Source organism: Leguminivora glycinivorella, chromosome 6 (genome assembly GCF_023078275.1).
Source record: "Leguminivora glycinivorella isolate SPB_JAAS2020 chromosome 6, LegGlyc_1.1, whole genome shotgun sequence".
Lineage (NCBI taxonomy): Eukaryota > Metazoa > Arthropoda > Insecta > Lepidoptera > Tortricidae > Leguminivora > Leguminivora glycinivorella.
Genome location: NC_062976.1, coordinates 733,756 through 749,123, shown reverse-complemented (window position 1 = coordinate 749,123; position 15,368 = coordinate 733,756). Strand labels below are relative to the sequence as shown.

At 39.5% G+C, this 15,368-nt stretch overlaps 1 protein-coding gene across 1 annotated transcript in view; it reads left to right on the top strand.

Annotated features, from left to right (window-relative positions):
• The window catches only part of LOC125226802 (neuroligin-1-like), a 434,243-nt gene that overhangs the window by 403,480 nt on the left and 15,395 nt on the right, over positions 1–15,368 (top strand). The window contains 2 exon segments of the mRNA XM_048130906.1: positions 4,961–5,144; positions 13,012–13,139. Coding sequence (XP_047986863.1) covers positions 4,961–5,144; positions 13,012–13,139 — 312 coding nt within the window.

The following is a 15,368-nucleotide window of genomic DNA, read 5'->3' as shown; positions in this document are numbered from 1 at the left end:
GATGTCAGTAAGAAGACTGTTGTGATTGCCGATGCGAGTCCTGTAGGTCTTGGGGCAGTTCTGGTCCAAATACATGATAATGAACCCCGAATCATTGCCTTTGGCAGTAGAACACTGACTGACTGTGAAAGAAGGTACTGCCAGACTGAGAAGGAGGCACTTGCATTGGTATGGGCGATAGAACATTTCCATATATTTTTATATGGTAAACAGTTCGACTTGATAACAGACCACAAACCATTAGAAGTTATTTTTGGACCTAAGTCAAAACCCTGTGCAAGAATAGAAAGATGGATCCTGCGACTTCAATCTTACAAATTTAAAGTTATATACCGACCAGGAAAAAACAATATTGCTGATCCATTGTCTAGACTGAATGACAACAATCTATCTAGCGGCGAGCCCATAGAACACCACATACAGCAGATAGTGGAGTACATAAGGCCAAGGGCTATTTCGTTAAATGAAGTGGCATACTACTCTGAAAAAGACCCAGAAATACAAAAAGTCAAGGCTGGACTGTACCACAATAACTGGGATGAGGAGGTAAAAATATATAAACTGTTTCAGACTGAGCTATGCTTTTATGAAGAGATTCTCCTGAGAGGAACACGAATAGTTATTCCAAAAGATCTTCGGAAGATAATCCTCACAGCTGCTCATGAAGGTCATCCAGGAATAGTCGCCATGAAGGCCCGGTTGAGAGCGAAAGTTTGGTGGCCTAAGTACGATAGAGAAGCCGAGAAGCTAGTTAAATCTTGTGCAGGATGCACATTAGTATCGGCTCCCAATCCGCCTAATCCGCTAAAGCGACGCGAATTGCCTGATGAAGCATGGAAAGACGTGGCCATAGATTTGCTTGGCCCATTACCCAGCGGAGATCATATCTTTGTGATAATTGATTATTTTAGCAGGTATAAAGAAGTTAAAATCTGCCGGAAAATAGACAGTACGGAAATGACAAAACACCTATTAGAAATTTTCAGTCGCTTGGGTGACCCGGCGACCATCACGGCGGACAATGGGCGTCAATTTATATCGGATCATTTCAAATCTTTCTGCAAAGAAAGAGGGATTACATTACACTCAACGATCCCGTACTGGCCGCAAATGAACGGAGAAGTCGAGAGACAGAATAAAGACATTTTGAAGAGGTTAAGGATAAGCCAAGTAGAAAAAAAGATTGGAAATTGGCCTTAATCGAATACATAGGAATGTATAACAGTACACCACATTCAGTGACAGGAAAAACACCCGCAGAACTATTCTTTAGACGACAATTTCGAGATAAAATCCCTATGGTAAGCGACCTGAGTCGAAAAGGAGATTTCAATTTAGAAAATAAAGATGTAGATATGGAGGTTAGGGACAAGGACAAGGAATTAAAAGAGAAAGGAAAGGAGTACACCGATGAAAAAAGAAAAGCAAAAGAATGTACATTGGTAGAAGGCGATAAAGTCGTTATGAAGAATATAACTAAGGAGAACAAGTTAAGCACACCTTTCGGAGCTACAACACTTACGGTGGAAAAAGTGAATGGAGGAGATGTGGAAGTCGTAAACGACGAAACAGGTCAGAGGTATAGAAGGAACGTTGTACATCTCAAGAGAGTAGACGGGGAGTGGCAGATTAACCTAGTTGTAGACTATTAAGTTGCTGGGTTTACGTTGTTAGTTATGTTGTAACTGAAGTTGAAGATTTTTAATAAAGTCTTAATGGTACAGTTGTTCTTATTTTTATAATCTTGAAAGAGGTTTCTAAATCTATAAGGAAGGAGGGATGTAGTGTATGTACGGGTTTGGACAGTTAAGTACTGGTCTCAAACATCCCGTAATACGCACACCACAGAGGTCCTATACCTGTCTCGGGCATACATGGCGCGCGGAACGTAGGCTAGTCTGTGGCCAGAGCCGAGGGATGCAGCTCGGAGGAGCGGCAATAAATAAGATAAACGTGTGCGCGGCCGTGTATGTTAGCGAGCCAGGATGTAAGGAACACTCAATAGCATATAATACAATTCACATAGAATTAGCCTTAAACATGTTTTAACCGGTTCTCAATTTCTCACGTCGTAACAAGTTTATTGAAAGTATGCATTCTCTTAAACAATACACAAGTCATAAAAAATAATAATAGACATAGGTAAGTAAATTATTCAAAGAAGGTACAATAAATAAAGCAATTAAGCAAAAACGCAACTTCACAAAATTACCGAGGTTTATTCAGATACAAAACATTGAAATATATGTAAAAAACACGTACATTTCATAAATACCTACATTTATAGAAATAAAAGTAAAAGTAGGTGAACCTCAGTTAGGTTTCATAAAGGTAAGTCTAGACTACTTAGGTTAACTAAGAGTAGGTTTTAATTAAATTTGGTTAGGTTACGAATGGAAAAGTTAGGTATTTTAATTAGGTTAGGTTAGGTTAGAATCGCAATCCATATGATTACAAAGTTATACTAAAAATTAATTATAAAATACCTATCAGTATGAGACACAAGGAAAAGGCGTGCCTTATGAGTAAGTGCTAAATATTTTCGAGGAGCACCAGCACGAACAATTATGAAAGACTTTATTAGGTGCAAATCGCGATTTATAAAAGGGTAGCACTGAAGTAAATGAGCTCGAGACGTATGAATTAATCCAGCGGAAGTCTGGCAACAATGCTCGCGCACAGAATGGCGCGCTATTGTGCCGTGGCACACTTAGCGGCGAAATTGCTGGACGTCAACAAAGAAGTTACGTAGATAAGGTGCTGTGGGGTTATGCTGTTAATGAGGTTAAGTTCGAGAGGTATAAAGACAAGAGGAACGTTTTCAATGGGAACAATATATGAAATAGTATTTTGTGCAACAGGCGTTTAAATGAGGTCAAAAAGACGAGTGGCGTGGATAACAATTTGAGGTGAAGCCTAAAATTGTTATTAAGACGCCACGAGTATTTTTGACTTAGTTAAACACCGTTGCATATAATACTTTTTCTACGACCATGCACTTAAGGTTTTCACTGTCAGCTCAGCTGTCCAACGCCTTCCCGCGCACGCACGCAGTATCGTTATAACAATTTGTTGCCCTGCAATTTGTTGTTATGGCGCATCCACAATGGCGTGGCGCTTTGTTTATTCTGCGCTCATTATGGCGCCATTTGAGAACGGACGGATAATTAACATCATTCATCCTTCATAAGACACTGGTCCCAATAAAATCGGGTAAGCGATCTTACCATAAGACTGCAGCGTTTGTATTAACCACGAATCTATAAAATCGCTTAAGAACGGATATAATGTAGACTGAACCTGCTTTACCACAGCAGTATTATCGCACGAAATTACTAACTAATCGAGGCTCAGTTCAATTCAAATTTACATTGTAACATAAAAACACCTATGTACTGTACCTATGTTTAACAAATAAAAATGATTGATTGATTGAAAATTATATCAAAAAATTAATCTTCGTCATTGCAGGAAGGACACAATGTAGGAAGAATGCGCAAAAATCCCATAAAACTAATTATATAATTATCTTAATTTTTTAGATGTAACCAATTAATATTAAGTTTGAATTGAATCACATGCCCAGAATCTTCTTAACCTCAGAGCACCTCACAGCCACCTAGATAGGTATCGGGAACTTTGGGCAAATATCGCGAAACAAAAGCTAGCGCCATTACCGTGCGTCCACAATGGCGCGGCGCTTTGTTTGTTCTGCGCTCATTATGGCGCCATTTGAGAACGGACGGACAGTTAATATCATCCACCCGGACATAAGACTGCGTTTGTATAACACGAATTTATAACAAAACTTAAGAATTGATAAAGGCTACATCAGCTTTGCTATTGATGTAGCATATCACAATAGTTATTTGTCCACACGTGCCAATATTGATACCCGAGAAAGCGAAATATTCCAATATTACATTCCGAGCGTAGCGAATGGTTTAGAAAATGGAAACTTGTGTATTGCGATCGAGATAACCCTTTCGCTGACAGTGCTACGCCTGTAAAGGTACTGTCACTGAAAATACATATACGCGGGTATGTCTTTTCGGCTGCAGTTGGTTCGGCTGTCGACGTACTGTCAGCGAATGGGACAACTTGTACGGAAAAATGCGCAGAAATCCTGCGTCATCATTAAGATCATTTAGTTGCCACAATTTAAGTTTGAATTGGCCTAAAAAGCATTTGCCCGCATTGAGGGTGACGCCATTGCGATAACAGGCTAGTGATGTGGAGTTTGAAAATCCAAAGTTTTGTCTCAGAATGGAGTGAGCTCACATTAGAGATTAGGGAATTGAGAGTCACTGTCGTCACAGAAACAATTGTAAGCAATTGTACAAAACTTAGCGATAAGGAAGCAATGTGAACAGAACAAACGAACCAAAAATGAAGGTTGTAAAATAATAATAACAACGAATCATTATTGGTTTCGTTACTTAGGACTCTTTTTTAATACAAATGAATAATTACAAAAAGTCGTCAACGTTATCTATGAGAGATTTGGGCCCTAAATCGAAAACTTACAAGTTAGTGAGTATAATTATTTACAATGTCGATGGATACCTTATCAGACACCTGGTACTTCTGTATTTTTATGCGTTTTACTCATTTTGCCATTACGCAAAATTTGCTTTAGGTTATCTCGGGAATTTATCTATAATTATATTCAGATTCATGTTAAAGTAAGGTACAGCGAGGCCACGCGGGGCTAACCCTGACTGGGGAGCAATTGTAACTGATCCATTTTTTCCATTATTATACTATTAAGTTAAGTTCCACATGTATCCACTGAACACGCATGCCATTTTATAATCAGTGGGCACTCTGATTAAATAATGCAATTATTGTAAAACATGGAAAAATGGATCAGTTGCATTTGCCCTGTCGAAATTCAGCCGCTGTACCTTACATACCTATCAAAATAATTAGTAACTACAACAATCTATTATTTCCACAGGTGAAATCTTCCCCGAGCTCTACACAACAGCGGCCCTCGACGACGAAGACAGCACGGAAGCCGAAGAGACTTCAGAGGCCGAATGTGAACCCTCGCCTTCGCCGAGGCCGGCGCTCTCTCTGCCTTCACCACAACCGACGCCGAAAGAAGACTCTTTAACGACTATGGACACACATTATTATAGGTCAGTGTCAACTTTTTTTAACATAGTTATATTTTTTGAGGCCACTGGTCTAACAACCAGAGACGCGATACAGTCTAGACGCTTTTCAACAAAGTTTGCAGGGTCTGTGCTTTCTCTCTGTCCTCGCCTAGCTAGATTTATGAGTACATCAAAAGAATCACAGGTGTTTTTGTCACCCTGGTAAAGTTTTCACTAAATATAAGGTCTATGAGAGTCCAGAGGTATTTTATCAGATTTTTGCGAGGGCCTCTTTCTGCCTTGGCCTGCGCAAAAAAGTGTTTTATCACGCTGGTAAAGTGTCAAGGTTTAAAGGTTTTATTTTTGTATAAATAGGTAGACGTTTGACCACGATCACACCTGATGGTAAGCGATGATGCGGTCTACGGTGGAGCACGCTTACCTATGAGATACCTATACTCTTGCTTTAAAGAGACCTGGATTGTACTCATGCGGAAACACAGTCTCAAATGGTGTTGAAATAGGTCGCCTTGGAAGAATTTTCAAAGCATTCATGCTTTTTGCCACAATGTACCGTACCTTTATATTAATTTGCGTTACTAAAGTGCATTACATAATATATAAAAACGGGAATACGTATCTTTTTTAAGATTTGAAAGTCGGTCGTAAGTGTCGTAACGGTCCGGAAATTCAGTTAATTTCACAGTTTAGAGTCTCCCTAAACATTTCGACGAGGAATCGGCTTTCGCCAATTCTTTACGAAAAATTGCTCGTTAGTATGTTATTTATGTTAGTTACGTCGAGATGTTTGGTGAAACCCTAAACTGTGCGAGGCAGGAAACCTTACCTGCCTTATTTTCTGATTCGTCCCTACCGCGATGTTTCCCGAATCTGTAAGCTATCTGAATATTCAAAAGGCTGATCTACATAATGAACAATATAAATCGCGTCATATCTCCCTTGAGCGACAAATTTAAAACCCTACGTTCAGACTCATTTCTCACGCAGATGGAAGATAAAAAGCATCAAAACAACGTTGTTGGAGAAATAACACTCATTATTCATCCGTTAATTCCGTTACTGCAAACTCCGGTTAATTCATTCGGAAGCCGACATAGTGGGAAGAGATCAGTACGTAACAACCACAGCACTATATTTAGAAAAAATAAGTTCAACTATTTATGTAGGCACACCTCGGACACTGGCGATCAAAGATATGAAAGAGGCACGTTCCTAGCACACAGTCTAAGCTCATGTAGGTGAACGCGTACTATGCTTGTATGAGTGAGTATCGGTCGACTGTCCGCGTTTTTGACAGGCGGTAACTGTGAGGTAACCGAGAGGGGGTGGGCGACACTTTCAGCGGGGAGCGGGAGTGGCCATACTGTACGATAGTACTCTTTATTATACTGTGGTGTAGGGGACCAGCGTGTCACAATATGTACTGACATAGACGTGTACCGCTCATCTGTGTGCGTTGCCGAATACACAAACGCTCATGAAACGCTCACTATACTTCTTTCATAGCTATATCTATCTCTATCGCTCTTGCGTATTGGCGCAACAGAACCAGACTACTTTTCACGGCGTTTCGTTTTCATTTTGCGTCGTAGAAATGCCATACAGCTAGAAGAAGAAATAAATGAATCTACTTGTATTTGTATATTTAGATAGAAGAAATAAATGAATCTATTTGTATTTGTATAATTAGATAGAATAAATAAATGAATCTACTTGTATTTGTATATTTAGATAGAAGAAATAAATGAATCTACTTGTATTTGTATATTTAGATAGAAGAAATAAATGAATCTACTCGTATTTGTATAGGGACCGAATGTGTCACATTTTGTATTGATATTGTTACTTACCTGTGATAGGAAATACAGAATGACTTTATAAGTAAATAGGTACTAAAGACGTTAAATATTTAAATACATACTATCCATTTGCATAGTAACTTTTGAGGTCATTTAAACAACTTTTATTATGGCCCCAATGCTGAAACCGCGAAAAAAATTGGCTGTTCCATAGACATGAGCGGCATCAACTCAATCAAAATGTATGAAACAGAAAAAAAAATTGCGGTTTCTCCATTGGTCCCATAATTAAGTCGAGAATTGCCCCGCTGTACCTTACCTAAAAGTACAGAGTATAGTTGACTGTCATACTGAAATATTTTGACTATGCCCCCCGCCCATCCATTACCACTATCAGAGCCCCGCAGATAGGGAAAGGAATGGTGCATTACAGACGATTGCGGACAAAGGTTCCGTACATTAGCGGTATAGCACTAATCTGGTTACCGAGGGTCACTGATGGCAAAGGTCACATCTGGTTAGGTTAGGAAACTTTGTTTTGTACGCGTAATTAGCCAATTTTTTCCTCTTAGCAGAAACTATAATGAGACAGCATCAAGGGGTCCCGTCGTTTCGCATCTTTACTTTTGTAGAGTTCTTTTATGCAAAAATGTTTACTAAATGCAATCATAGATGGCGCTATGCTGAGAGTGACCATTTTCTATATCGCGCTAATGACATTTTTAATAGGCAAAGGTTTGGCTTTATTTTACCTGTTGAATTTAACGATAAGTGATTATTAAAAGGTACCCTTGGCAGTATTACCTTCAAGAGTATTAGAAGGGGTATTTTGTAAGGCTTTGCTCGGCAAAGCTGTTGCGAACTTAAAACCTTCTTCTGGGAAGGCAGTTCTGATTACCGGTAACTTACAGGAGGTAATTTACTAAGGACACAGAATATATAATAGTACAAGTACAGAAGGCCCACTGCTTTGATGTTCACGAAATGCCGCCTTTTTGAATGCCTAAAAATGTTTACAAAGAAACCAGCCGCACGTGCGCAGCGTCGGATGATAGGGTTGCCTATGGATTAAAACGAACTAAGTGATATCTGATTATTGTTTTCTGTCACGATGCCTGCACGTATCAAATGTTTCTTTTTAACCCAGTGGTTGACTGGTAGAGAATGCCTTAAGGCATTATGTCCACCATTTGTACTTATTTTTTTATGTGCAATAAAGAATAAATAAATAAATAAATAATTACTCAGATAAAATTTTATATTATTATATTTAAGTCTTGGGTACTTTCTAGGTATATATACAGTATTTTGGTTTAAGTTCCAACATCACAAGCCTTATTGAACTTTTCCGTGGGACTTCATCAATAGTAGATCTGTGTAAGAATGTCCTATGGTACATATTTAACTTAGCATTGTTAGCCATTCCACACGCGGACATCGCATATGAACCTTAAAAAAAAATTGGCTACGTAAAATAACAAAAGTGCGAACGTGCGTTCCGTGAGAACGCGCGCCACCCCAGGGTGGCTAGCCGAATGGCACAATCGCTCACGAAACGCTCACGAAACGAAGCGCTAGTAGATATCTATCTCTATCGCGCTTGCGTATTGGCGCGACAGAGCCAGCGGCGTATCGCTTTCGTTTGGCGTCGGAGAAATGCCATTCGGCTACGGGGCCTGATTAGGCCGCGAACTCGCGATATACAGTACAGATTAATTATATCCTTTATTTATTTCTTTTCTTAGATTAGGTTTTTTACAATATGACTATAAAAGTAAAATAAAATAAAACACTTACAAAACAATATAAAACATATAAACACATTATAAAAAACCTAACCTAGGGTGCCGCCAGCAGCGGGGCAGGGCCCAAGCTGCCGGTGGTTAGGGCTGCAGAGAGAGGAACCGTCGGACTATCCGCGCTGTGTCCAAAATCACCGCCTTCTGCATCTGGCCCTTGATCCAACCATCGAGCGAGAGTCTCTTAAGATGTTGGTCGAGACTCTTCGCTATGAGACCGTTCGCTGAAACGACTATCGGGACAATGATCGTTGAATCAACATCCCACATGGTGGTTATCTCGTGAGCCAAGTCTAGGTACTTACTGGACTTGTCCTTCTCGGCTTTCACGAGATTCTCATCATGGGGGATGGTGATGTCAACGAGCACGGCCCGGCGTTGCGGTCGATCTATTATCACAATGTCAGGCTTATTGGCTACAATAGTCCTGTCAGTGATAATAGATCGATCCCAATAGAGCGTGGCACGGCCATTTTCAAGAACTGGCGCAGGTAAGTACTTGTAGTACGGTACTTCGCGGTCCACAAGGCCGTATTGAAGAGCAAGCTGCTGGTGAATGATCCGGGCTACGAGATTATGCCTGTACAAGTACTCACCGTTAGCAAGATGAGAACAACCGGAAATGATATGCCTGAGTGATTCTCCGGGACGGCGGCATGCCCGACAAATGTCGACCGTGCCGTCCTTCAGGATATATTTCCGGTAGTTGTTCGTCATCATAACTTCGTCCGCAATTGCACAGGCAAAACCCTCAGTTTCTCCGAAGAGGTCCCCGAATCGTAACCAGTTCACCGATGCGAGCAGGTCTACATCGGGTCCCGTGAGGGCCTTGTAGAACCGCCCGTGTAGCTGCTTGCTCTCCCATACCGCCTTGCGGTCCGCAGTACTTAGTACCACAGGTTTGCGCCAGTTCTCTTTCGCCAAGGAGAGCGGCGTGAGGTTTCCGTCCACTGCCACCACATCACGATGCATCCCACACTCGTTGTTAAGGAAGTAATTCCTGAGATTGTACACCTCACGGTTGTGGAGATTTTTGGCGTTTAGGAAGCCTCGACCTCCGCACTTCCGTGGGATGTACAATCTCATAACAGACGAGCGCGGGTGTAACATACGGTGTGTGGTAAGCAGTGACCGGACCCTCCGATCCAGGGCGTCCAGCTCGGTCTGTGTCCACCTTAGTATGCCAAAGGAGTATGTGAGTAGAGGCATTACCCAGGCGTTAAAGGCGCGCACTTTGTTGCCTCCTGACAAAAGACTGTTAAGGACTTTTGTCAGCCGACTGAAAAAGCGCTCCTTCACCGACCGTCTAATGCCAACATCCTCAATACCCAACGACTGTGACATACCAAGGTACTGATTCAGAGATAGATCTGAACGACATCGTCTCAGAAAGTTGTAAATTTTCTGAATTTACAACCTCCCCCCGCTGTACATGCATAACCGCACACTTATCGACACCAAACTCCATTCTGATGGCGGTACTGAAAACTTCTGTGGTTTTCAGTAGCACCATCAGGTCTTGGGTGTTCGTCCGTGTACAGAAGGTGAGAGATGACTTCACCCTCTCTCCGAAGCCGGCAACCTAGCCCAGAATCCTTCAGCAGGGTGCTGAGGGGATTCAGAGCTAGGCAGAACCATAAAGGACTCAGATTAATTATTATTATTATGTACCTACATAATATTATGTACGTACTCTCACTTGCATCACTACGGTACGTCAATTGACGGCTGGAAAAAAATTGTCATTCGCTCTTGTGTATCCACAAATAATATGCAGTCAGATATGCGGCCTTCATTGTGCATGTGCAATTTTATTCATCTAGTTTACTTAGAAAATTTCATATAATATGACTGGCTTGTTTCGAAGAAGAAAGAAGAAACAGGCGAAATCATATGAAATTTTTTTTACATTTCATGGTTCATCGTATGGCGGAACCCTAAACATACTAAGAATTATATATACCTAATATAGCAGTTACGGAAAAATACGGCAAATACCGCATTATACGAGTAGTATACGATTTCCGACAAAGGTCCACATTACTTAGTCTCAACGATAACCTGGTTACGTAGGGTCATCCGATTATGTACTTAGAAAGATAAGGTTATAATTATACTTTGTTATTTAGCTGTTTATTAGAATTTATCAGGGATGTTAATTAGAGGTAGGAAAGGGTCGCTTACACCTTTAAGACGGGTTTGAATTAGTGCGCAAGTGGCGATAAATTAAAACTGGCCCCGTAGACGAATGGGATTTCTACGACGCGAAACGAAAACGAAACGCCGCGAAAGGTAGTCTGGCTCTGTCGCGTCAATACCCAATAGAGATAGATATCTACGAGCGTCTCGTTTCGTGAGCGTTTGTGTCATTCGGCTACGCACGCTGGGAGTGTTTTCAATCGACACCAGTTATGACTTTATTTATTACAACATTATTAAGCGGGTTACTCACGTTTTTAATCAAGTCGAAATAACGCTCGACATGTTACGATCCATTTCCGAGGATCTTTTTCAATGAGGGCTCGTGATTCTGAGTAGGAAAAACATAAAATTTACCTACAATAAAAAATATTTTTGGTGATTGTTCTCGGGAAAATCATCACTCCCTTTACTGACAATGGCTCTCTTTGCCAGTTGGTGTGGTGAAAAATATTTTAATCATTCAGGATTTACTGCGTGATATTTTCCTAGTTTTAGGTTTATTTTATTGTATTACATTATTAAAGTACATGTCCACATCATGTACCTAAGTTTTACGCTGCAAATCTAGTTTCCATAACATGTTGATATAATTATCAGAGTTCGAAAATTTCTCGGAAATGTAGAAATTATTCAAATAAAGTATATATACTTTAACTTTGACATGTAAAATTGTTAATTTTATGAATAAATGAATATGAATATGAATATACCCTAGAGGCGTGTGTCAGTTGTGATTTTAATGTGCAATAAAGTTTTAATAAATAATTACCTACATATTACACAATGTAGGTACGTACTTATATTGTACAATTAAAAACGTAAATGTGGATTTAAGTGTGTAAGTCAAAAGCTTCTTTTGGCTTGAAAAGTACCATAAACATACATAAATGTTTGTAGGTACTGAGTAATTGGCATCAAAACAATCGCGCTTAGTCGTTTTGGGTTGAAATTGATATGAATTGTTTAATATTACGTATGCTTTCGGTTGTTGTTCTTTGCTTTATAGGATCATTAATAAAGTTTTAATGATAGGAAACGATTTTAGTTTTACTATTATTCTGAAACTAGGAGTTTAATGTCTATTTCAGTTCCCATTCATAATGCTATGTTTTGTTTTAATACATAAGTTTTGCGTTAGTAACCGTATGGTTTATAATTTTTATAAATCACAGTATGTAATTCACTTCGAAACAATAAGATTGTTATCATACTTATCATCTACCTACTCTTATTACATTTATAGTGGAACTGAGGACGTATTTATTTTAAGTATATATTTTTATTTCTTTATGTCATAATATTGGTACACACATTCCATAAGGGTCGAGTATCTAAATAATTTACAAAAACCTCTATACGACATGATATTAAAACTAAAATCCTAACTCAATAAAGACGATCAGTACCTGGAACGCCGTTGTCAAAAATTTGATACTTTTAATTTGTTAATTACTTTTTAAAATCGTCTGTCACAGATCTGGAACCAGGCGATTAAGGGGTTATTGGAAAAACGTTATTGAGTTATTTTTTATATTACCATTATTAAAACCTATTTTATCACTTTAAATACCTATTTATTTAGAATCACAAGTAAAAACAATTTGTCGTAAGCAGCTTTATATTGGCCTAAGCGAAGGATTAACTGTGGTAATTCGATTAAGGGTTTATAATTAGGTTTCAAAATGGCACGAGAAAATACGTCTTGGAGCGTTTTATTAGGCTTAGACATGTATGTTTCAATTGGCCTTGTGTTTGAACCTAATAAAAGAATCCAAACAGTTTATGTTAGGTCGATCGGGATACGTCTTCTAAACGAGACAAGTTAGAATCAGTATAGTGGATCCGTATAATTATTTCATTTCATTTCATTTATTTATTTTGCGACCAACATAGGATCATAATTATATTATTAAAATTAAAATTAGAATACATTAAATTAATTAAATTAAAATACACTAAGAGCTAAATTATACTTAATAATTAACTTAATTATCTTAATTAAATTTACAACATTATATCGGAGGTGTGAATTTTTCCATTTTTCCTTTAATTTAAAAATATGTACTATTGACTTTTTTTTGTTCACAGCTACACAGTGGCGCTCGGTGTGACCGTGGGCGCCGGCTGCTTCCTCCTGGCTCTAAACGTTCTGGTCTTCGCCGGGATCTACCTGCAGAGGGGCCGACGGAGAGCCACAAGAAGGCCCAGGAGAGAAGGTCAGTGTTTATATTTGATGTCACAACCGTAAACTAAAGTTCGCCATACCAACTGGTAAAATAATTTTGGCTTCAAAATGGTAACTGGTAAAGGCTGATTTCAAAAGGTTGTTGTTGTTGATTGTCCTAGTGCACCCCATAGATGCATAGGGCCTCCACGAGATCCTTCCACGCCTTTCTATCTTGAGCCACCGCCTTGGCCTCGTTCCAACTCAGTCCGAACTCCCGCAGCTCGTTCTCTACGCTCCTCCAGGTGTGTACGGGGCGTTTGCGGGCTCGCTTTCCTCCTTGAGGACGCTACTCAAACGCGATACTAGCGCTGTTGATGTTGGTAGCTTGATTAGGTATACGAGCAAAATTGCACATTATCCACAAGAGTGCAAAGTAATTTCATACAAATTTCAGCTGGATGTTAGATTTTAACTATAAATGATGATTTAAAGTCGTAAATATATAAAATATTGATGGATTTGATTTTGACGTTTTATTCGTGTTGGTGTGGTGAAAAATTTTGTGTTTTACTACGCACAAGACTACACTTTTCGAACCACTCGCTTGCTTCATAAGTCACATGTATGACTATGTTGAGTTTCTGGACAGGGTGCGTAGGCGAATGGCACAAACGCTCACGAAACGAAACGCTCGTAGATATCTATCTCTATCGCTCTTGCATGTTGGCGCGACAGAGACATGAATCTTTAGGATACTCGTAATGAAGAGTTCATTATCCCAAAGTTTCATCCTTGAGAAAATGAGGAAGCGGCGGCGGAAGAGGAGGTGGCTCTGGGCTCTTAGTCTATCAAGTGGATCCCAGATTTTTTCTTACACAATTTTTTTTTTCTTTTGATGGTGTTCGCTAACTAGAAACCTGAAACAGTTGTCACAACTTCTCACTAGCCTTTTGTACAATTTTCTCTCCGTTAACTAAGTCAAGGGATTTATTGAATAAAGTCTAATATTCCTTTCCTTTTAGCCTGAATCTTGAGAAATTGGCCAGGCGGAGCAATCCTGCTTAACCACTTACTTCTTTCAATATGAAAATATTCCTTCGTTTTACCATTAAATTGGCGTAATATTTGAAGCTGCTGTTTGATATTTGATTTCTTCGCAATCTGAACTAAAATTAGTTATTTAAACCTTTTGATGGATCTAGTTCCATTTTGATTTCGTTTTAAAATTTCAACTTTAAGTAAAAGTTAATCTACTTATAATTATATTACTTATGTCGGACACGAACTTAGCAACACCGAACTGTCTTCCACACAACATAAAAAGTGCTGTAGAACCGATATCCAATACATTGAAGCCGCCATCTTTGATTTTTGCCATGGAAATTCTTCCGACATCCGATATCGGATCGGATATTGTGAAAGCGCACTACGGTCTAAAAGTTAGCAATGTTTCTACTTGGTCTTGCCAGTACCATCAAATGGACTACAAAATAAAAATTGTATGTGCAAATATTGCCGTGAAAAATATAATTGTTTTCCTCGCAATCGAAGTCAAAAGCAGAATATAAGTACAACAAGGGCTTAGGGCATAAACGTCAATTTTTACCCTCGTCTACTATTTTGCTTCGCTCAGACCAAATAATTGCCTCGGGTAAAAATGGGTCACTTTATGCCCTTGTACAATCTAATATTTTAGCACGAATTTTTTTAAGCACGCGCTTATTGTATGCAATCAGGGGCGGTTCACTCCGCGATTCTATAGCCGCGCTATAAGTACATGTCGGCGGCCGCGAGTTCGCGGCCCATTCAGTTGTGACGACCTTCGCGCGGCGCAATAAAATTCAATGTCGGCTGGTCGCGTGCGGTCCGTTTGTTAATGTAGGTAAAAATTTAAGATGGCGGCACTTTGTGAACATCAAAGGAGTGAGCCTTCTGTACTTGTACTATTATAGTATATTCCGTGATGCAATCAAGGAAGTGTAAAACTCATTCGTTCACGGAATGATTGCAAAATATGAATACAAAGTGTAATTTTGCCTGCCTTCCGTTCATCACACGTGTTTGCAATGCTTCGATGATTTCATAAAACGTGTGTGGGATTGTCCTAGTTGTGTCAAAACAATAAATTGTCAAGTCCAAAGCGGTCTTGTGTAATAAGTGTGTATGTAAATATATACAAATAATGGTTTGAAAGGCCTGTGCCCGGCACCCGACCGTTCTCGCGAGCGGAGGGGCGTGCCGTGAGTTATGGCAACCATAGCCCCCTGTAATGGATGGC